General features: G+C 45.6%; 2 protein-coding genes across 2 annotated transcripts in view; both read left to right on the forward strand.

Annotated features, from left to right (window-relative positions):
- Positions 1–3,189: 3,189 nt before the first annotated feature.
- Positions 3,190–22,134, forward strand: part of LOC133381510 (zinc finger protein 44-like) — a 71,060-nt gene continuing 52,115 nt past the window's right edge. Inside the window, exon 1 of the mRNA XM_061620699.1 lies at positions 3,190–3,240. The gene's annotated coding sequence lies outside the window, so the exon portion shown is untranslated. The remainder of the gene's footprint in view (positions 3,241–22,134) is intronic.
- On the forward strand, positions 4,890–20,754 carry LOC133381484 (zinc finger protein 420-like). The gene is made up of 5 exons (XM_061620638.1): positions 4,890–5,459; positions 5,829–5,910; positions 6,602–6,684; positions 6,937–7,063; positions 18,043–20,754. The coding sequence occupies exons 1-5, from the start codon at positions 5,043–5,045 to the stop codon at positions 20,370–20,372; spliced, it is 3,039 nt and encodes a 1,012-aa protein (XP_061476622.1). The 5' UTR covers positions 4,890–5,042; the 3' UTR covers positions 20,373–20,754.

Genomic DNA, 22,134 nt, shown 5'->3' on the forward strand with positions numbered 1-22,134 from the left:
CAGGAGAACCCAACTGAAAATAACTGTTGTATTAAAAGGGTAAATAGGTGGAGACCGCAATCCAAATGTTAATGTAACATATTGGCTGTCTGCTCAGACACTGTATCTTGTACCGTACTCTGCTTTATAAGAAAACAATGCTTTGTCTAGAAGGGAGGGTTTAAGAAACCCATTTTCAGAAGAGACCTTTTTTCCTCTGTGCACTACTAAACTACAAGTGAAGCCATTCTAAGCTTATGTAAATGATTTTAGCACACTCTTTGCACATGTTAAGCCATTATTTGGGCTATCCCATCACACTGTGCTGGGTTTCTCTGAGTGTCTGTAGTGCCCAGACGTTGTTTTCTGCAAACGCTACTACACAGTCAGTGTTAGTGAATGTTAACAAAGCCCCTTCCCCTCACCCGAAGGGAAAAGTGAAAACTTTGCAAAGAGGCTTTGGGAGGTCTCCTGATTTGCAACAGCTATAGACCAGGGAGTCATGAAGAATTCCACTTAGAGTGCAATGCAGAGCAGCCACTATTCAAGGGAAGGTGGTCCGTTCTGATTTACGTAGTTACAGGATTAGATCCATCTCTAGGGGAGATTTGAAATGTGGCAAATGTTCATGCTGCTCACAAGCATTACAGATAAAACAGCACGTTCATCCTAAAGATGGAAGGAAATTCAGATTGAACAGTTTCACTAAGTGTCAATCTATTGATGTATGTTATATTTGTACCAACACCATCAACTACGCAATTTATAGATTATATACTCCAGAAGAGGTAAAATATTTCACTAGAGAATTGATCCATATGTCTTGTTACAAAGGCCAAAATCTGCATATTGTGTTACATTTTAGATTTTTGGTTTAAATGGACTCACTGACAAGTTTAGCTTATCCTACATACAGTATAGGATAAGCCAGTGTGGTGTAGTGGTTAGAGTGTTGGACTAGGACCTGGGAGACCAGGGTTTGAATCCCCACATAGCCATGAAGCTCACTGGGTGACATCGGGCCAGTCACTGCCTCTCAGTCTCATGAAAACCCTCTTCATAGGGTCGCCATAAGTCGGAATCGACTTGAAGGCAGTACACTTACTTACACACATATACAGTATAACATCTTTTTGAAATTAATGAAATTAATGATGATAATCACCCGTAAAAGTATTCTCTTATTTATTATATATCTTGGTCTTTCGGAAAGATGAGTTTATATTGTTGTTCCCTGAGATGAGTGCAAGGGAGATATATGTGCGAAATATTTAATTGTGGTACGTGCTGTAATTAGTTATACATTTGCAGCATAAGGATGCTAGATGGTTAATAGTGTATTGTACTTACAGCTATGAAATCACCATCTAAAAGCATCTCTGTATATAAAAGTATTCTTATCGACTAGAGAAGCACAACAAGGACTTTATTCTTCAAGAGAGAATTGTTATCATTCCTCCCAAGGACAGCTGAGAAAATGAACAGGGGAGATTGGAGAAGACAATACTTGAAACAGATTGTCCTGCTGTTTCTTAATTTGGGCTGTGTAATGTAAGTCTAACTTAAGAAATGGGAATCTTTCAACTTCAATTCTGAGTTCAATATGGAACCTTTTCACACTTTGGGTCTTGCTAGTGCTTATATGTTGATGGCTAGGTGTGTTTGACATTGCGCGGCTCAATGTACAAAGTAAGCAGATGGATTTCGAGTTCCCTTCCTCCTCTTAATTCCCATTCACAGGACCTCCATTGCAACCCATTGAGACTTCAGGACAAGGTCATCCCTCAATACAAGGCATGCTGTATAGTGTCTCAGGCTTTCAGAGCATCATTTTAGACTTTATAGCAAAGCCATACGCTGGGCAGGAGTCTCTTGCACTCCAGTGGAGGCGTTTTTTCTTTCTTTCTGTTAAACTGAGTTTAACCTTCTCTAACTGACAAAAGTAGCTGAACTGACTTGGCTTTCCGGTTCCATTCATCTTCCAGATACAGCAACATATATCATCGCATCTTCCCTTCTCACGCAAGCCAAACCAGTTTGGGAGCCTTGTCTGCCAGCCTCCCCATATTTCTATGATCTATATATTTGTCTTGAACCCCCAGGAGGGTCCAAACCCCCAGGAAGGAGCCACAGCTCAGTGGGTAGAGCAGCTGCTTTGCATGCAGAAGGTCCCAGGTTCAATCTCCAAGGACAGACTCCCTGCCTGAAATGCTGGAGAGCTGCTGCCAGTCAGTGCAGACACCACTGAGCTAGATCGACCCCCATGCTCTGACTCAGTACAGGGCAGGAGCAGTAATTAGGAAAGGTATTGAAAATAAAACAGCCGATATCATAATGCCGTTGTATAAATCTATGGTGTGGCCGCATTTGGAATACTGTGTACAGTTCTGGTCGCTTTATCTCAAGAAGGATATGATAGAGTTGGAAAAGATTCAGAAGAGGGCAACCAGAATGATCAAGGGGATGGAGCGACTCCCTTACGAGGAAAGTTGCAGCATTTGGGGCTTTTTACTTTAGAGAAAAGGCGGGTCAGAGGAGACATGATAGAAGTGTATAAAATTATGCATGGCATTGAGAAAGAAGCTGAATGTTGGAAGATTCAGGACAGACAAAAGGAAGTACTTCTTTACTCAGCGCATAGTTAAACTATGGAATTTGCTCCCACAAGATGCAGTAATGGCCACCAGCTTGGATGGCTTTAAAAGAAGATTAGACAAATTCATGGAGGACAGGGCTATCAATGGCTACTAGCCGTGATGGCTGTGCTGTGCCACCATAGTCAGAGGCAGCATGCTTCTGAAAACCAGTTGCCGGAAGCCTCAGAAGGGGAGAGTGTTCTTGCACTCGGGTCCTGCTTGTGGGCTTCCCCCAGGCACCTGGTTGGTCACTGTGAGAACAGGATGCTGGACTAGATGGGCCACTGGCCTGATCCAGCAGGCTCTTCTTATGTTCTTATGTTCCGTGTCTTCCTCCATGCTGCGCAACGCCTCTTTCCTTCTTGGCTCCCGCTCTGAGAGATCATCAGGCGGCTTGACTTCGTGAGGGTTAGAATAAACGAAACCAGATTCCTAGAAAGGAAAGAGGAGGAGGAGGTGCGGGAGGCCTCAAAGAAAATGCGGCTCCTCTCCCTCTGACGTCACTTCCTGCCGGGCTCTTCCCTTGGAGGAAAGTGGCTCCCTTGTCAAGAGCGCAGTTTGATTCGCCATTAAACGCCAGAAGCAGCAGCAGCGCTGCAGCGTCGGTGGCGCCTTCTGGGGTCTGGTAAGCCCCTTGTCCCTGCTGTGCATTTGGGCGAAGGGGAGTCCCAGGGCCGAGGGGAGCAGCTGCAGGGCGGGGGAGCAAGGAGGGGGCGGGAGACCCCAGATTGGAGCCCCACCCGGTGAAGGCAGAGGAGCGGCTGGAGAGCCCACGACAGCAAGGGAGACCCTCACCCCGTAAGGAGGTGGCCTCTGTTCTGCGACCCTTCAGGATCCCCTGTCAGAACATCCCCCATAATAACAGATAGATAAAGGGAATAAAACGGAAGAAAAAAGATAGGCAGGGCCTTGGTACAATGAGTGGAAAGTGGAGCTTCCTTATGCAGAAGCAGTATACCAGGCTTAGTGTGTTAAATGGCCTCAGTTTGATGAATAGACAGGAGGGGAATCCTGGGGGGGGGGCTGTATCCCTCAGAGCAAAAGCTCCTCTGTTCAAAGTCCCCTTCATTCTCACTTGGTGGTAAATACCCAAGCCCTGCATGGGTGGCCCCATCTGAAACCTTGTGAGCATCCTCTGCCTTTACACATTTGGTGGAAAGGTTTTCACAAAGCAGGGCGCCCAGGAGGCCTGTTCAGCTGATCCATCCAAATCAGGGAGGAGAGCTACCTCTCCCTCCCCAGCAAGGCCAGGACACCACTTTGAATTAAGGAGCAATTGAAAGTATGCCTATCAATGCCCCCGTTATTCACACACTGACTGGTGTTATCATCACACATGTGCCCATACAGGCAAGTAACCCCTGGGATACAGAAGGGACCTTTAAGTGTGAATAGAAAGTGCTACTGAAAATTGGCAATCTTTTCATCAAAGGAATCAAACTCGGAAGACCCCGACTGAAAGTGAACAACCGTGTTTTATTAAAAGGGTAAATAGGTGAAGAGAGCCTACAGGACAGGGCAGCCCCCACCCGCATCCATATCCCATCACTCAATGCCTGCTGAGGTGAAGGTAAAATCAGTTCTTCCTTAATTTATGATGACAATCCCAAAAATGTAGATTCGTTGCTTTCTTCCACCAGATTATACTCAAAGATCTTTCCATTTCCTTATCACAACCAGGTCATAAACTCCAGGGACTGCAGCATTCCAATTTAATTTAATATGCAACAATATAGCTCACGTTTAACTCTGAAGGGGGACAGTTCTAAAGATAAGCAAATCTATCAAGAGATGAAAGGAATAACGTATTTCATTCACAATTAAACCAAATTTCTGTATTCCAGGAGAGGCTTGTAAAAGTTCAGAGATAAGTTAGGGAGTATAGGATCTTATATTGAATTAGACAGTTGTCCCATCTAGCTCAGTGTTCTCCGCACTGACTGGCAGAGTCTCTCCAGGATTACAGGCAGGGAGTCTTTCCCAGCCCTACCTGGAGATTCAAAGTGGGACGTTCTGTGTACAAAGCAGCTGCTCTACCACTGAGCTACAGCCTGTCTTCTGAAAGGGTCTCCCCTTTAACTTGTTTTTAATTAAGGATAAGGATGATGCTGGTCCCTGGGGCCCTTTGGAGCTGCTGTCAGAGATGTGTCAGCCATCCAGGGATCCATCTTCAAAGTAAGACATAGGCCTCATCACTGGGTGTTTATCAAAGGTTATATGGTAGAAACAATAATCCTCACATTTGACTATTCTTACCCAGCACCTTTCCTGCTCTGCAAGCCTTCGGCCTGGGCATAGTGATCCCTGTTTGGCTTCGCTCATAGAAAAAGTGGACCTGCTCCTTCTGAACGTGGCCTCAGAAGGCAGAAAACTATTCCCAGAAGCAGAGAAGGGATGAGGACCCCGTGAAAGGCCAAGAGATCAAATATGGAACAGCAAGACCCATCTACCCCTGAAGCAGGACTTGGCCCTGATGCCATCAAGACTGAGACCCATGCGGAGGAATTCCTGGGGGAAAATGTGCAGAAGATCTTGGGGGAGAACCCCCTCAGCTCAGATGTGCAGCGCCAGCAGTTCCGGTGTTTCCGCTACCAGGCAGCTGAGGGGCCCCGAGAGGCTTGCAGCCAACTCCACCTTCTTTGCCGTGAGTGGTTGAAGCCAGAGCGACACTCAAAGAACCAGATCGTGGACAAGGTGATCCTGGAGCAGTTCCTGGCTGTCCTGCCCCTAGAGATGGAGAGCTGGGTGAGGGAATGTGGGGCCGAGACCAGTTCCCAGGCAGTGGCCCTGGCAGAAGGTCTCCTGCTGAACGTGGCAGAGGACGAGAAGCAGGCAGAGCAGCAGGTAAGATGGCTGTCCCTGGTCTAGATGAAGCCTTCCAGATGTTGTTGAAATAAAAGTCCTATAATCGCTGGCCATTCATGGTATTGTCTGGGGCTGATGTGAATTGGAGTCTGGTCCCATCTGAAGGGCACCACGTTGGCTACCCCGATATCAAGTATCTCTAAGGGTTTTGCATCTATCCTTCCTTTCTATATCAAATATTTATTTATTTATTTATTTATAAAATTAATTAATTAATTAATTAATTAAATAAGGGTTTTGCATCTATCCTTCCTTTCTATATCAAATATTCCTGTGGTATTGCCTCTGTCACTCCTTTTCTAATTCTGCTCCCCATTATATGACTTGAGTTCTTATTATGCTTTTCAGGAAAAGGGTCTCTGTGCAGAAACAGGAATGGATTTCCCTGAGGCAGAGAGGACTCCATTGGACCCCAGGCAGAGGCCGCTCGGTAAAGATGAATGGGGCGTGTTTCCGTTTGGTCTGTCTCTGTTGATTTTGCCTGCGAGAACCAGTGTGATGTAGTGGTTAAGGTGTTGGACTACGACCTGGGAGACCAGGGTTCAAATCCCCACACAGCCATGAAGCTCACTGGGTGACCTTGGGCCAGTCGCTGCCTCTCAGCCCCAGAGGAAGGCAATCGTAACCCCGTCTGAATACAGCTTACCATAAAAACCCTATTCATAGGGTCACCATTAGTGAGAATCGACTTGAAGGCAGTACAGTGGTTAAGGTGTTGGACTACGACCTGGGAGAGCAGGGTTCAGTCACTGCCCCTAAGTCCCAGAGGAAGTCAATGGTAAACCCTTTCTGAATACCGCTTACTATGAAAACCCTAAACACCATAAGTCAGGATCCACTTGAATTTCCATTTTCCACTCTTGTCTCCAGCCTTTTCCACAGCTCAGAAATGCTCCTACTTACATCATAATTTTTTACGTGGGAACCATCACTTTGATTTCTGGCTTAGAGCTCAAATGAGGAGAGATGTTTTATCACACAACTGAAAGATAAATTGTGCATAAATACCTGAAACTCACTCAGCTGAGAAGAACCCTTGTGCAGTTATACCTCTATGGTTTAATCTCTGACAATAGCATACGGTATACTAATGGCTTTTGGGCCCATTTTCTTTCTCACAGGGGATGGAATCATGTCGGCAAGACCTGCTAAATCATATCCCCTTTCTGGTGGAGGAGAAGCTGTTGCTGTCGCCCCAGATCAGGTAGGGGAAAGACTCAAAAGTGGGAAAGGCTGGGGGCAGCCTGGGTGCCTCTCTGTCCCTGGGTCTGAATGAATTTTCCTCCTCCTCTTTGCGTCTCCCAAAGCCACCTCAACAAAAGCTGTGAATGCCATTTAAGGAGGTTTCTGTCCTTAGAACAATGACCAGCCACCTCACCTTAACTACGTTTTCCACGTAGGTAGGAGATAATCTTTATGCTTGCTATGATGACAAATTGAATTATATTTCTTTTAGGATCCAGTGTCTTTGGAGGATGTGGCTGTGCAGTTCACGGAAGAGGAGTGGGCTTTGCTGAATCCTGACCAGAGAGCTCTGCATAGCGAAGTCATGGAGGGGATTTGTGGGACTCTGTCCTGTCTTGGTAAGGCAGGTTCCGTTGTAATTTGTTATGTGCCTTCAAGTCGATTACGACTTATGGCAACCCTATGAATCAACAATCTCCAGTAGCATCTGTTATAAACCACCCTGTTCAGATCTTCCTTTATGCAATCAATCCATCTATTGTTTGGCCTTCCCCTTTTTCTATTCCCTGCTGTTTTCCCAGCATTATTGTCTTTTCTAGTGAATCATATCTTCTCCTTATGTGTCCAAAGTATGATATCCTCAGTTTCATCATTTTAGCTTCTAGTGATAGTTCTGGTTTAATTGTCTTTTCGCTGTCCAGGTATTGGTCGTAATACCTGTTTTCAAATTCCATATTTCTATATTTAATGCACCCGAATATTCTGTTGTACTGCCACCTATTTCAACTGGGATTCTTAATCTTCTGCAGATAACTTGAATGGACAGCCATCTATTCTCTCTGAACAGATCTCTAGTTATGCCCTTCTAAAACAATGGTCCAATTACCTGGATTTATTCACTAAAATGTTTCCCCAAGTGCTATAACACAGCATAGCTGAGCTCCATTTGAATTTCTAATATGGCCTACGAGGTGCAACATTTGGCATTCTGGGCTTTGGGGAGACACATCCAAAGCTTCCCTCCTAGTTTATCCTTTTTCCTAGACCTGGAGCAGAGTGGTGGCAGTGAATTATATGATGTGGGGGAGAGGAGGACCGTTTTAAGACTGGGGTAGCCATCATGGTGTGCTCCACAGATTGCTGGACTCTCACGCCCATAAGCGGTGACCATTGTCCACGCTGACTGGAGCTGATGAGAATGGGATTCCAACAAACTCTGGAGAGCACCACGTTGTTATAGGGAAAGGGACTCAGACGGTAAGAAAAGCCTTCCCTATCATAGAATCATAGAATAGTAGAGTTGGAAGGGACCTACAAGGCCATCGAGTCCAACCGACTGCTCAATGCAGGAATCCAAATCAAAGCATTCCCAACAAATGGCTGTCCAGCTGCCTTTTGAATGCCTCCAGTGTGGGAGAGCCCACTACCTCTCTAGGTCATTGGTTCCATTGTCGTATGGCTCTAACAGTTAGGAATTTTTTCCTGATGTTCAGTCTTAATCTGGCTTCCTGCAACTTGAGCCCATTATTCTGTGTCCTGCACTCTCCAAGAAGAGATCTTGGCCCTCCTCTGTGTGACTATCTTTCATGTACTTGAAGAGTGCTATCATATCTCCCCTCAGTCTTCTCTTCTCCAGGCTAAACATGCCCAGTTCTTTCAGCCTCTCCTCATAGGGCTTGGTTTCCAGTCTCCTGATCATCTTTGTTGCTCACCTCTGAACCTATTCCAGTTTGTCTGCATCCTTCTTGCTGCGGAGACTAGAACTGGACGCAGTACTCAGGATGAGGCCTAACCAGTGCTGAATAGAGGGGAAGTAATACTTCACGCAATTTGGAAACTATATTTCTCTTAATGCAGCCTACTACAGCATTTTCCTTTTTTGCAGCTACATCACACTGTTGGCTCATATTCAGCTTGTGATCAACCACAATTCCAAGATCTTTCTCACATGTCGTATTGCTGAGCCAGTCTTATAACTGTGCATTTGGTTTCTTTTTCCTAAGTGTAGAACTTTGCATTTATCCCTGTTGAATTTCATTCTGTTGTTTTCAGCCCAATGCTCCAGGCTAGCAAGGTCTCTTTGAATTTTGTTTCTGTCTTCCACAGTATTAGCTATGCCCCCCAATTTGTTATCAGCTGCAAATTTGATAAGCATGCTCTGTACCTCCTCATCCAAGTCGATAATAAAAATGTTGAAGAGCGCTGGGCCCAGGACCTAGCCCTGTGGTACCCCACTCGTTACTTCCGTCCAGTTTGAGATGGAACCATTGATAACCACTCTTTGGGTATGTTTCTGGAGCCAACTGTTGATCCACCTGATAGTTGTTCCATCCAGCCCACATTTAGCTAGCTTGCTAATCAGAATGTCATGGGGCACTTTGTCAAAAGCTTTGCTGAAGTCGAGATATATTATGTTCACAGCATTCCCACAGTCTACAAGGGAAGTTACCCATTCAAAAAACAAGATAAGATTAGTTTGGCAGGATTTGTCTTTCATAAATCCATGTTGGCTCCTAGTAATCACTGCATTGTTTTCAAGGTGCTTACAGATTGACTGCTTTATAATCTGCTCCAGAGTTTTTCCAGGGATTGATGTTAGGTTGACTGGTCTATAGTTCCTTGATTCCTCCTTTTTGAAGATAGGGACTACATTAGTTCTCCTTCAGTCATCGGGCACTTCACCAGTCCTCCATGATTTCACAAAGATAATAGACAATCATTCCGAGAGTTCTTCAGGCAGTTCCTTCAATACTCTAGAATGCAGTTTATCGGGCCCTGCCAATTTGAACTCATTCAAAGTGATTTAAGTATTCCTTGACCGTTTGTCTATCAATCTCAAGCTCCAATCCTGCCCCTTCCACTTCATGTTTCCTGGGAGGGTCATAGACCCTTTTCTGGGAGAAGACTGAGCCAAAGTAGGAATTGAGCACTTCTGCCTTTTCTTTGTTATCTGTTATCATTTTGCCATCCTCACTGAGTAGCTGTACCACTGTTTCTTTTCTCTGTCGTTCACTACGGACGTACCTGAAGAAAGCTTTTTTGTTGCTTTTAGCATCCCTCAGTAACCTCAGCTCATTCTCAGCTTTAGCCTTCCTGACGCCATCTCTGCAATTCCGTTGTACCTGCCTGTACTCTTCCTTTGTGGCCTGGCCTTCTTTCCACTTCCTGTATGTGTCCTTTTTTGTTTTCAGGTCATCTCTAAGCTTCTTGTGAAGCCACATTGGCTTCTTCTGCTGTTTTCCCCCTTTTTTCCTTTTTGGAATTGCTTGCCATTGAGCTTTTAGAATTTCCTTTTTTAGAAACTCCCACCCATCATAGACTCCTTTTCTCATAAGGGTCGCTTGCCATGGAACCGTACTTACAATTGTTCTGAGTTTATGAAAATCAGCTTTCCTGAAGTCCAGGGTGCGTGTATAGCTACTCTCAGCTTTTGCTTCTGTTAAAATCAAGAATTCAAATATGGTGTGGTCACTTCCCCCCGGTGTTCCCGTAACTGCCACTTTATCCACCAAATCATCTCTATTGTCTAGAATCAAGTCCAGGATAGCCAATCCTCTGGTTGCTTCCTCCACTTTCTGTAGGAGAAAGTTATATCCAACACAAGTCAGAATTTTCTTTGAGGGACTGTGTTTGTCAGAGTTTGTCTCCCAACAGATATCGGGATAATTGAAGTCCCCCATTACTACTACATCATGCCTCCTCGAAACACTGGCAATTTGCTTTGCAAAAGTTACATTCTCATCTTCTCCTTGATTGGGTGGTCGGTAGTAGACTCCAAGCACCACATTCCTTTTATTACTTGCCCCATTAATTTTAATCCAGATACTATCGGTGTAGCTATCAAGCTCATCTTCCTGTATTTCTGTGCAGGGATATATATTTTTAATATATAGTGAGACTCCATCTCCCTTTTTATTCCTTCTGTCTTTTTGAACTAGTTATATCCTTCAATTGCTATAGTCCAGTCATGGGAGTCATCCCACCAAGTTTCAGTTACACCTATCAAGTTGTAATTACCCTCCTGTATTAAGAGTTCAAGTTCGTCCTGCTTGTTTCCCATGCTCTGCGCATTAGTATACAGACATCAAAGACCATGTGATTTATGGCTTGGCTTCCTTACTACGTTTTTCTGAGGATTGTTACTGGGCCCTATTATAGCCGATCTCTCTGTTCCCGTTACTGTGCACAAGCCTTCGTCAGTCGTTACCACCAAGATTACATCTCCCTCCCCCTTACGATTCAGTTTAAAGCCCTCCATGCTGTGGCCAAACACATTCTTCCCAGTCCTTGTGAGATGCAACCCATCACTTGACAGCAGTCCATCTTCCAGGAAGCGTAGCTCATGGTCCCAGAATCCAAATCTCTCACGTCGGCACCACCTTCATAGCCATTCATTCACACATTTTTATTTCCCTTTCTACTCCTCTGCTATGTACTGGAAGGATGGATGAAAAAACTATCTGAGCCCCAAAGTCCTTGAGTTTCCTTCCCAGAGCTTCAAAGTCTGACATGATTTCTTCATAGCTCCGTTTGGCAGTATCATTTGTTCCCATATGGATGAGGAGAAAGGGATACCTATTGGTGGGCTTGATGAGTGATGGCAACCCTTCCGTCGCATCTCTAATCTGACATGCTCCTGAGCGCACTGTAAGCTAAGCGGTTTGCCTGCTTTAGTAGGCCATTAAGATACATTCTCGTCTTGTCAGCACACTTGGATGAAACGGATTATTTGGATCCACGAGCTAGAGGGAGCCCCAGCTGACAAAGCGTCAAGGCGAGTTAAACAGCAGAGTGAGTTCGGCAGCAGGGCGAGGAGGCCAGGGCCCCCCACTCTGCCCGTCTGTTCCCTGACCTCAACTAAACCGCAGTCTCCAACCCATTGACGTAATAAACCTTAAACAAAACTATGCAGGTAAGAAGCCAGCAGGGGTGTGGGGGCTTTCCAGTGTTTTGCACCGCCTGCAGCATGTACGACTATCTGCCTGTTGGACAGAAGTCGTGGGTATGCTCTCGGTGCAATGAGCTCCTGGCTCTCCGGGAACGACTTCATTTCCTTGAGGCCAAGGTGGCGGACCTGGAAAAGCTGAGAGAGGCAGAGAGGTGTGTGGAGGAGGCCTTCAGGGACGTTATAGCTGTGTCCCACTCCAAGGATGATAGCTCTTCTGCTATCATGGAGAACGATGGTCTCGGGGAAGGAGAGCATCCAGCTGAGGAAGAGGGAAACAATCCCTTAGAAGGGACCCATTCCTTGGGGGGTGAGCAGCTATCCTCTCGTGCCGAGGATATATCTCCGGGGGATGGAGGGATCCTTGTAGTGGGTGATTAGATCATTAGGAACATAGACAGTGGGGTGTGTGGTGGGCGTGTAGACCGCAAGATGATTTGCCTGCCTGGTGCGAAGGTTGCGGATATCGCCCGTCGTTTAGATAGTTTGTAGACAGTGCTGGGAAGGAGTCAGTGGTCGTGGTGCACATTGGCACCAGCGACATGGGGAAATGCAGCCGTGAGGTCCTGGAAGCAAAATTTAGGTTGCTAGGTAGGATGCTGAAAGCCAGGACCTCCAAGGTGGCTTTCTCTGAAATGCTACCAGTTCCACGCGCAGGACCAGCCAGACAGGCCCAGCTTCGCAGTCTCAATGCGTGGATGAGACGATGGTGTCGGGTGGAAGGGTTCGGATTTGTTAGGCACTGGGGAACATTCTGGGACAAGCCGGGCCTGTACAAAAGGGACGGGCTCCACTTGAACCAGAATGGAACCAGACTGCTGGCACTTAAAATTAAAAAGGTAGCAGAGCAGCTTTTAAACTGACTGAGGGGGGAAACCCGACAGGAGCTGAGAAAGGTCCGGTTCGGAATAAACCTCCCCCCTGGGATAAAAACCAAAGAAATGATGAAATTTTAAAAGGGGTAGGCCTAGAAGTAGGCATTGTGAGAGCAGGGGCACAGGATATAAATTCAGAAGAGCAAAATTACCACAGGCCTAACCACACGTGCCAAAGACACTTGAAGAGAGACACTGATTACAAGTGCCTGTACGCTAATGCTAGGAGCCTCCGAACCAAGATGGGAGAACTGGAGTGCTTGGTCTTAGAGGAGAGCATTGATATAGTGAGCATAACAGAGACCTGGTGGAATGGAGAAAACCAGTGGGATACGGTTATCCCTGGATATAAACTATATCGGAAGGACAGGGAAGGACGTATTGGTGGTGGAGTCGCTCTATACGTGAAAGAAGGCATTGAATCCAGCAAGCTCGAAACCCCAAAAGAGGCAGACTCCTCCACAGAATCGTTGTGGGTGGTGATACCATGCCCCAGGAGGGACTTAATACTGGGAACGATCTATCGTCCCCCTGATTAAAATGCTCAGGGAGACCTTGAGATGAGATATGAAATTGAGGAAGCATCCAAACTAGGAAATGTGGTAGTAATGGGTGACTTCAACTACCCGGACATAGACTGGCTGCATATGTGTTCCAGTCATGACAAAGAAGCAAAGTTTCTAGATATTCTAAATGACTATTCCCTAGACCAGTTGGTCATGGAACCGACCAGAGGGCCGGCAACCCTGGACTTAATCCTCAGTGGGGACCGGGACCTGGTGCGAGATGTAAGTGTTGTTGAACCGATTGGGAGCAGTGACCACAGTGCTATTAAATTAAACATACATGTAACTGGCCAATTGCCAAGAAAATCCAACACGGTCACATTTGACTTCAAAAGAGGAAACTTCACAAAAATGAGGGGATTGGTAAAAAAACAGCTGAAAAACAAAGTCCAGAGGGTCACATCACTCGAAAATGCTTGGAAGTTGTTTAAAAACACTATATTAGAAGCTCAACTGGAGTGCATACCGCAGATCAGAAAAGGTACCGCCAGGGCCAAGAAGATGCCAGCATGGTTAACGAGCAAAGTCAAGGAAGCTCTTAGAGGCAAAAAGTCTTCCTTCAGAAAATGGAAGTCTTGTCCGAATGAAGAAAATAAAAAAGAACACAAACTCTGGCAAAAGAAATGCAAGAAGACAATAAGGGATGCTAAAAAAGAATTTGAGGAGCACATTGCTAAGAACATAAAAACCAACAACAAAAAATTCTATAAATACATTCAAAGCAGGAGACCATCTAGGGAGACAATTGGACCCTTGGATGATAAGGGAGTCAAAGGTGTACTAAAGAACGATAAGGAGATTGCAGAGAAGCTAAATGAATTCTTTGCATCTGTCTTCACAGTGGAAGATATAGGGCAGATCCCTGAACCTGAACTAACATTTGCAGGAAGGGATTCTGAGGAACTAAGACAAATAGTGGTAACGAGAGAGGAAGTTCTAAGCTTAATGGACAATATAAAAACTGACAAATCACCGGGCCCGGATGGCATCCACCCGAGAGTTCTCAAAGAACTCAAATGTGAAATTGCTGATCTGCTAACTAAAATATGTAACTTGTCCCTTGGGTCCTCCTCCGTGCCTGAGGACTGGAAAGTGGCAAATGTAACGCCAATCTTCAAAAAGGGATCCAGAGGGGATCCCGGAAATTACAGGCCAGTTAGCTTAACTTCTGTCCCTGGAAAACTGGTAGAAAGTATGATTAAAGCTAGATTAACTAAGCACATAGAAGAACAAGCCTTGCTGAAGCAGAGCCAGCATGGCTTCTGCAAGGGAAAGTCCTGTCTCAGTAACCTATTAGAATTCTTTGAGAGTGTCAACAAGCATATAGATAGAGGTGATCCAGTGGACATAGTGTACTTAGACTTTCAAAAAGCGTTTGACAAGGTACCTCACCAAAGGCTTCTGAGGAAGCTTAGCAGTCATGGAATAAGAGGAGAGGTCCTCTTGTGGATAAGGAATTGGTTAAGAAGCAGAAAGCAGAGAGTAGGAATAAACGGACAGTTCTCCCAATGGAGGGCTGTAGAAAGTGGAGTCCCTCAAGGATCGGTATTGGGACCTGTACTTTTCAACTTGTTCATTAATGACCTAGAATTAGGAGTGAGCAGTGAAGTGGCCAAGTTTGCTGACGACACTAAATTGTTCAGGGTTGTTAAAAAGGGATTGCGAAGAGCTCCAAAAAGACCTCTCCAAACTGAGTGAATGGGCAGAAAAATGGCAAATGCAATTCAATATAAACAAGTGTAAAATTATGCATATTGGAGCAAACAATCTTAATTTCACATATACGCTCATGGGGTCTGAACTGGCGGTGACCGACCAGGAGAGAGACCTCGGGGTTGTAGTGGACAGCACGATGAAAATGTCGACCCAGTGTGCGGCAGCTGTGAAAAAGGCAAATTCCATGCTAGCAATAATTAGGAAAGGTATTGAAAATAAAACAGCCGATATCATAATGCCGTTGTATAAATCTATGGTGCGGCCGCATTTGGAATACTGTGTACAGTTCTGGTCGCCTCATCTCAAAAAGGATATTCTAGAGTTGGAAAAGGTTCAGAAGAGGGCAACCAGAATGATCAAGGGGATGGAGCGACTCCCTTATGAGGAAAGGTTGCAGCATTTGGGGCTTTTTAGTTTAGAGAAAAGGCGGGTCAGAGGAGACATGATAGAAGTGTATAAAATTATGCATGGCATTGAGAAAGTGGATAGAGAAAAGTTCTTCTCCCTCTCTCATAATACTAGAACTCGTGGACATTCAAAGAAGCTGAATGTTGGAAGATTCCGGACAGACAAAAGGAAGTACTTCTTTACTCAGCGCATAGTTAAACTATGGAATTTGCTCCCACAAGATGCAGTAATGGCCACCAGCTTGGATGGCTTTAAAAGATTAGACAAATTCATGGAGGACAGGGCTATGAATGGCTACTAGCCATGATGGCTGTGCTCTGCCCCCCTAGTCAGAGGCAGCATGCTTCTGAAAACCAGTTGCCGGAAGCCTCAGGAGGGGAGAGTGTTCTTGCACTCGGGTCCTGCTTGCGGGCTTCCCCCAGGCACCTGGTTGGCCACTGTGAGAACAGGATGCTGGACTAGATGGGCCACTGGCCTGATCCAGCAGGCTCTTCTTATGTTCTTATGTTCTTATGATCCATACCAATCGGGTTTCTGGACTGGTCACGGAACTGAAACAGCCTTGGTCGCTCTGGTAGATGATTTGAGGAGGGCATTAGATAGGGGAGAATCCACCTTTCTTGTCCTCCTCGATCTCTCAGCGGCTTTTGATACTGTCGACCACAGTATCCTTCTGCTTCACCTGGAGGGATTGGGAATTGGAGGCACTGTATTACAGTGGTTCCATTCCTTTCTCTCCGACAGGTACCAACAGGTAGCGTTGGGGGAGGAGGTATCAGACCCTTCGCCTCTCAATTGTGGTGTGCCACAGGGCTCTATCCTCTCTCCCATGCTATTTAACATCTATATGAAGCCGCTGGGGGCAATCATCAGGAGATTTGGGCTGCAGTGTCATCAATATGCGGATGACACTCAGCTCTATCTCTCGTTTAAATCTTCACCAGAGTTGGCTGTGGAGACCTTGTCCAAGTGCCTGGAATCCGTGAGTGGATGGATGGGAAGGAACAAGCTGAAGTTGAACCCTGATAAGACCGAGGTACTACTTGTGGGGGACAAGAGAAGGTTGGGCGATATTGACCTGAAGTTCAGCGGGGTGAGTCTACCCCTAAAGGACCAGGTCCGCAGCCTTGGGGTTGTGCTTGATTCCAGGCTGTCCATGGAGGCTCAGATTTCGGCAGTGAGCCGGGCAGCCTGGTACCAACTACACCTCATACGAAGGCTGCAACCCCATCTTCCTGTTCACCAGCTCCCACTAGTGGTACACGCCCTGGTCACCTCTCGTTTGGACTACTGTAATGTGCTCTACATGGGGTTACCCTTGAAAACGGTCCGGAAATTACAACTGATACAAAATGCGGCGGCTCGACTACTTACGAATAGTCGCCGCCGAGATCACATCACACCAGTGTTGTTCGACCTACACTGGCTACCAGTTGTTTTCCGAGCCCAATTCAAGGTGTTGGTATTGACCTTTAAATCCCTACACGGTTTCGGCCCAGTTTATCTCACGGAGCACCTTCAACGCCACCAATTATGCCGCCCGACAAGATCAGCCACACAGGGCCTTCTCTCAATCCCGCCAACAAAAACAGCTAAATTGGCGGGAACTAGAGAGAGGGCATTCTCAGTGGCGGCCCCCACTCTTTGGAACTCCCTCCCACAAGATCTCCGGCACGCCTCTTCCCTAAATGTGTTTCGGAAAGCCTTAAAGACCTGGCTCTTTCAGCAGGCCTTCACGGTATCCGGGGAGGGTTAATTGTTATAACTGTAATGCCTCCTGCCCAGTTTTAATATTGTTGCTGCAGATGTATTGTTTTTATATTGTATTATTATATTTTATCAATTGTATTCTAACAAATTTGTAAGTCGCCTAGAGTGGCCATCGGCCAGATAGGCGACGAAGAAATTAAATTTATTATTATTATTATGTCCTTGATTGGCTTGTCGACAGTAGATTCCAAGCACCACATTCCTTTTATTACTTGCCCCATTAGTTTTAATGCAGATACTCTTGGTGGAGCTACCAATCTCATCTCCCTGTATTTCTGTGCAGCGATATATATTTTTAACATATAGCGCGAGTCCACTTCCCTTTTTATTCCTTCTGTTCTTTTTGAAAAAGACAATTTGTCTATTTTTATTGATTTCAAAGATGTACATCTCTATCTTATTCTGAACAAAAATTCACAAGGAGTATAAAAATGGTTAGAGATCTATACAAGATGCTAGAATCACAACATAATCAAAACAGCAGTACATGAATCAGCACAAAGAAACTTTAAGAGTCACAAGAAATACAAATATAGATGAGAACAATGTTAGAATCCCAGAGGTCTGACTCAGCAGCCCTGCCATAGTCATTGGCCAACTAATCCAGGAGTATTTGCTCTGACTGGCAGCACATCTGAGGGCTCTTTCTGAGGTCCTTTAAGTGCTGAAGTGGGGGATTCACCTTGGGACCTTCTCCTTGCAATGGACTTTGTCTGCCACTGAAGGATGGAGCCTCCCCTTTTCATTCTCTCACTTCACTTGCTCCAGAGTTCAGAAGAGAATATCTGCAGTTGCTTTATTTACCTTGTCAACTTTGTAGGCTAGGCCGAATGAGAGTGATTGGCCCAGGACCACCCAATGGGATTAACCTCTGACTGGGAGCTGAACCCAGATCACCGTGGTCCAAATCTGACAGTCTATCACTCCAATTGTCAGTGAATGCCAGACAACAGAGACTGTTCAACCTGGAGTAAGATCCATCTTTCATCTAATTCCTGTCAATTCTTCCTTTATCACAAAAGTTATTTGGGATTGTTCAGTGATTTGATGATCCATTTCTTCCCTCATGGTCTTATCAGTTTCTCTCTTCCTTGCAGAAGATAATGAGTGGAAAGCCAAGAGGAAGGAAGAACTATGTGGGCAAGAGAGATGGAAAAGAGACAGATCTGAAAACAGGGAAGAGCAGAGAAGGAAACCTGAAGCAGAAGAGAAAAGGAGGAATAAATCTTGTGCTTCTCAGGGCAGTGGCTACCATAAAACTGTCATCCGAGAAAAAACAGATCAAAGAATAAAAAGAAATAAATATTTTCATTGTTCGAAAAGTCTGAATTCTAAAAGAAAGTGTAAAAAAGCCCACTACAAAAACCAGAAAAGGGAGAAAGCATATCAATGTTCGGAATGTGAAAGGAGGTTTAGCTGCAAGGCAAGTCTCATTTTGCATCAAAGAATGCACACCGGTGAGAAACCATATAAGTGCTTAGAATGTGGAAAGAGCTTCCGTCAGAAGATACATCTGACTTACCATCAAATAATTCACACTGGAGAGAAACCATATAAGTGCTTGGAATGTGGAAAGAGCTTCAACTGGAAAGTGCAACTCACTGCCCATCAAAGAATTCACACTGGGGAGAAACCATATAAGTGCTTACAATGTGGAAAGAGCTTCCATCAGAAGACAAATCTGACTTCCCATCAAAGAATTCACACTGGAGAGAAACCATATAAGTGCTTGGAATGTGGAAAGAGCTTCAGCTGGAAAGTGCAACTCACTGCCCATCAAAGTAATCACACTGGGGAGAAACCATATAAGTGCTTAGAATGTGGAAAGAGCTTCAGCTGGAAAGTGCAACTCACTGCCCATCAAAGTAATCACACTGGGGAGAAACCATGTAAGTGCTTGGAATGTGGAAAGAGCTTCAGCAGGAAAAACCAACTTACTTCCCATCGAAGTATTCACACTGGGGAGAAACCATATAAGTGCTTAGAATGTGGAAAGAGCTTCCGTCAGAAGATACATCTGACTTTCCATCAAAGTATTCACACTGGGGAGAAACCGTATAAATGCTTGGAATGTGGAAAGAGCTTCAGTAGGAAACAGCAACTCACTGCCCATCAAAGTATTCACACTGGGGAGAAGCCATATAAGTGCTTAGAATGTGGAAAGAGCCTCACTAGATATTCCTCTCTCACTTTCCATCAAAGAATTCACACTGGGGAGAAACCATATAAGTGCTTAGAATGTGAAAAGAGCTTCAGTAGGAAACAGCAACTCACTGACCATCGAAGGATTCACACTGGGGAGAAACTATATAAATGCCTGGAATGTGGAAAGTGCTTTACTAGAAATTTCTCTCTCACTTTGCATCAAAGAATTCACACTGGGGAGAAACCATATAAGTGCTTAGAATGTGAAAAGAGCTTCAGTAGGAAACAGCAACTCACTGCCCATCAAAGTATTCACACTGGGGAGAAGCCATATAAGTGCTTAGAATGTGGAAAGAGCTTCAGTAGGAAACAGCAACTCACTGCCCATCAAAGTATTCACACTGGGGAGAAGCCATATAAGTGCTTACAATGTGGAAAGAGCTTCACTAGATATTCCTCTCTCACTTTCCATCAAAAAATTCACACTGGGGAGAAACCATATAAGTGCTTAGAATGTGAAAAGAGCTTCAGTAGGAAACAGCAACTCACTGACCATCAAAGTATTCACACTGGGGAGAAACTATATAAATGCCTGGAATGTGGAAAGTGCTTTACTAGAAATTCCTCTCTCACTTTGCATCAAAGAATTCACACTGGGGAGAAACCATATAAGTGCTTAGAATGTGAAAAGAGCTTCAGTAGGAAACAGCAACTCACTGCCCATCAAAGTATTCACACTGGGGAGAAGCCATATAAGTGCTTAGAATGTGGAAAGAGCTTCCACCAGAAGATAAATCTGACTTCCCATCAAAGAACTCACACTGGGGAGAAACCATATAAATGCTTAGAATGTGAAAAGAGCTTCAGTAGGAAACAGCAACTCACTGACCATCAAAGTGTTCACACTGGGGAGAAGCCATATGAATGCCTGGAATGTGGAAAGGGCTTTACTAGAAATTCCTCTCTCACTTTGCATGAAAGTATTCACACTGGGGAGAAACCATATAAGTGCTTAGAATGTGGAAAGAGCTTCAGTAGGAAACAGAAAGGAATGCTTCTAGCAACTACCAGTAGCAGTGTCCATAAGCGTCGTCGAGGTGGTTCAGAAAGCCAGGGGTTCAGTCCGAAGGGCCTGGAGTCTGCGAACTACGTTTCACATGGAGGTCACGCCCGACGTTGTAGTCAGCAACACGCTGAAGCCAGGGTCTGGCTTTTAAAGAACACCTCTGCAGACGGGTGGGAACAATCACCCCTCTGGCTTCTGCAAGCGTGCCGGCCTTAAACGGACAGGCCGGCCCCTCTGCTGCCTGACTTTCTGTCTCCTCCGCTCTGCAGGTGGGAGGGGAGCCTCCTGGTCACTATCTGACTCGGGCTGAAGAGCTTCAGCTGTGTCTCGGACGCTCTGCAGCTGAGGGGGAGTAGGAGCTGCATTCTCAGGAGTTTCCTCTCTTTCCCCTTCTGGGTGTGTGGCTGTTACTCCTGAGTCATCCTCGTCTGACGAGTCCTCCGAAGGGGCCATGACAGGATTAAGGATGTTGGACCAGAAAATGTTCTGCTTTTATCAGACTCTCTTTCAGGCTTGCAGGCTATTCTGTCTGGTGGTGTAGCCTGCAAAAAGGATGTGATTAATGAAATATGGACTTTAAATACAGAACTTTGCTCCATGGGAATCTTCCTTGAGTTCTGTTGGATACCTGCCCGTGTAGGGATATTGGGGAATGAGCTGGCTGATTTCACTGCCAGACTGCTTTGCAGCATTCAGCTATTGGTCTCTCTTTATTACAGAGAGAAGTTAAATGTTGTCTTCAGAGGGAAATGGTTATGGAATGGCAACATCGGTGGGAAGCTGATATTATGGGACGTAGAGTGTTTTCCTTTTGCCTACTTTGAGTGATTTTCAACTATTTAATCAGTCTGGTTGACTGCAACAAGTTTGTCTACTGTGTGTTTTAACGGAACATTGTGCAGTTCGTCATAATGTTTTTAGTATAGGGCGAGTCAGTTCGGATATTTCTGATGGGTGTGTGAAACGGTAGACCATATAATATGGGATTGTTTACAATATATGAAACCAGATTCCTAGAGAGGAAGGACATAGAAGGATGGAGAGGCATCTGTCCTTCAAAGCGCCTCCTCTCCTTCCGATGTCACTTCCTGCCTGGCTGTTCCATTGGGAAAAAGCAGCACCACCCCATATCTCTCGCACAAGGGCTGTTGCATCGGTGGCTCCTTCTGGGGTGTGGTGAGCCCCCTTTCCCCGTTGTGCATTGGGGTGGAGTCCCAGGGCCGCTGGGGAGGATGCACGAGAGGAACTGCAAGGCATTGGAGCGAGGAGGGGGATTAGGAGACCCCTTTGTGTGGGTGGGGAGATGCCCCAGATTGCAGCCCCAGCCGGTGAAGGGAGAGAAAAGGCTGGAGCCATAGCAAGGGAGACCCTCAGCCCGTAAGGAGGTGGCCTCTTTTCAGCTGACCCTGTCAGGATCCCCCATCACAACATCCACCACCAGGGAGCAGAGCCTCCTTCCCCCCTTCTCTTAAAACCCAATCCTAGTTAGTGAAGTCTGCTTAATAATAGACGGACAAAGCAAATAAAACGGAAGAAAGAAGACAGAGAAGGCCTTCTTATAAAATGAGTGAAATATTGGGGGCAGGGATCACATTGAAAATCAGATTTGAGTGCAACTATGCAAGTAACACAGTGCATTACGAAGGTCTTTAGTATCCCAAGTGAAACATGGGCATTTTTAGTAAGGTTAAAGCAGATTCCTTCTGGACAGGAGTAGTTTTGGGTGGGGAGTGGAGTTTTCATGTGCAGAAGCGGCGTACCAGACCTCAGTGGGTTAAATGACCTGACCGTGATACCTATAGGGGAAGGGAATTTTGGGGGAAGGAGGGGGCTGCGTCCCCCAGGGCAAAAGCACCTCTGTCCTGAGTGCCTTCCTGCCAGGCTTCTCACTTGGCGGAAAGTAGCTGCTATTTCCCCGCCAGGCACTGCATGGGCTGCCCCCTCTGAAATCTGCTGAGCCTCCTTCGGCTTTGCACAT

Source organism: Rhineura floridana, chromosome 3 (genome assembly GCF_030035675.1).
Source record: "Rhineura floridana isolate rRhiFlo1 chromosome 3, rRhiFlo1.hap2, whole genome shotgun sequence".
NCBI lineage: Eukaryota > Metazoa > Chordata > Lepidosauria > Squamata > Rhineuridae > Rhineura > Rhineura floridana.

Coding starts and splice junctions, on each gene's coding strand:
- LOC133381484 (XM_061620638.1), top strand. CDS start 5,043: ATGGAACAGCAAGACCCATCTACCCCTGAAGCAGGACTTGGCCCTGAT. Junction 5,911..6,601: donor CCCCAGGCAGAGGCCGCTCG/GTAAAGATGAAT, acceptor TCTTTCTCACAG/GGGATGGAATCATGTCGGCA. Junction 6,685..6,936: donor TTGCTGTCGCCCCAGATCAG/GTAGGGGAAAGA, acceptor TATTTCTTTTAG/GATCCAGTGTCTTTGGAGGA.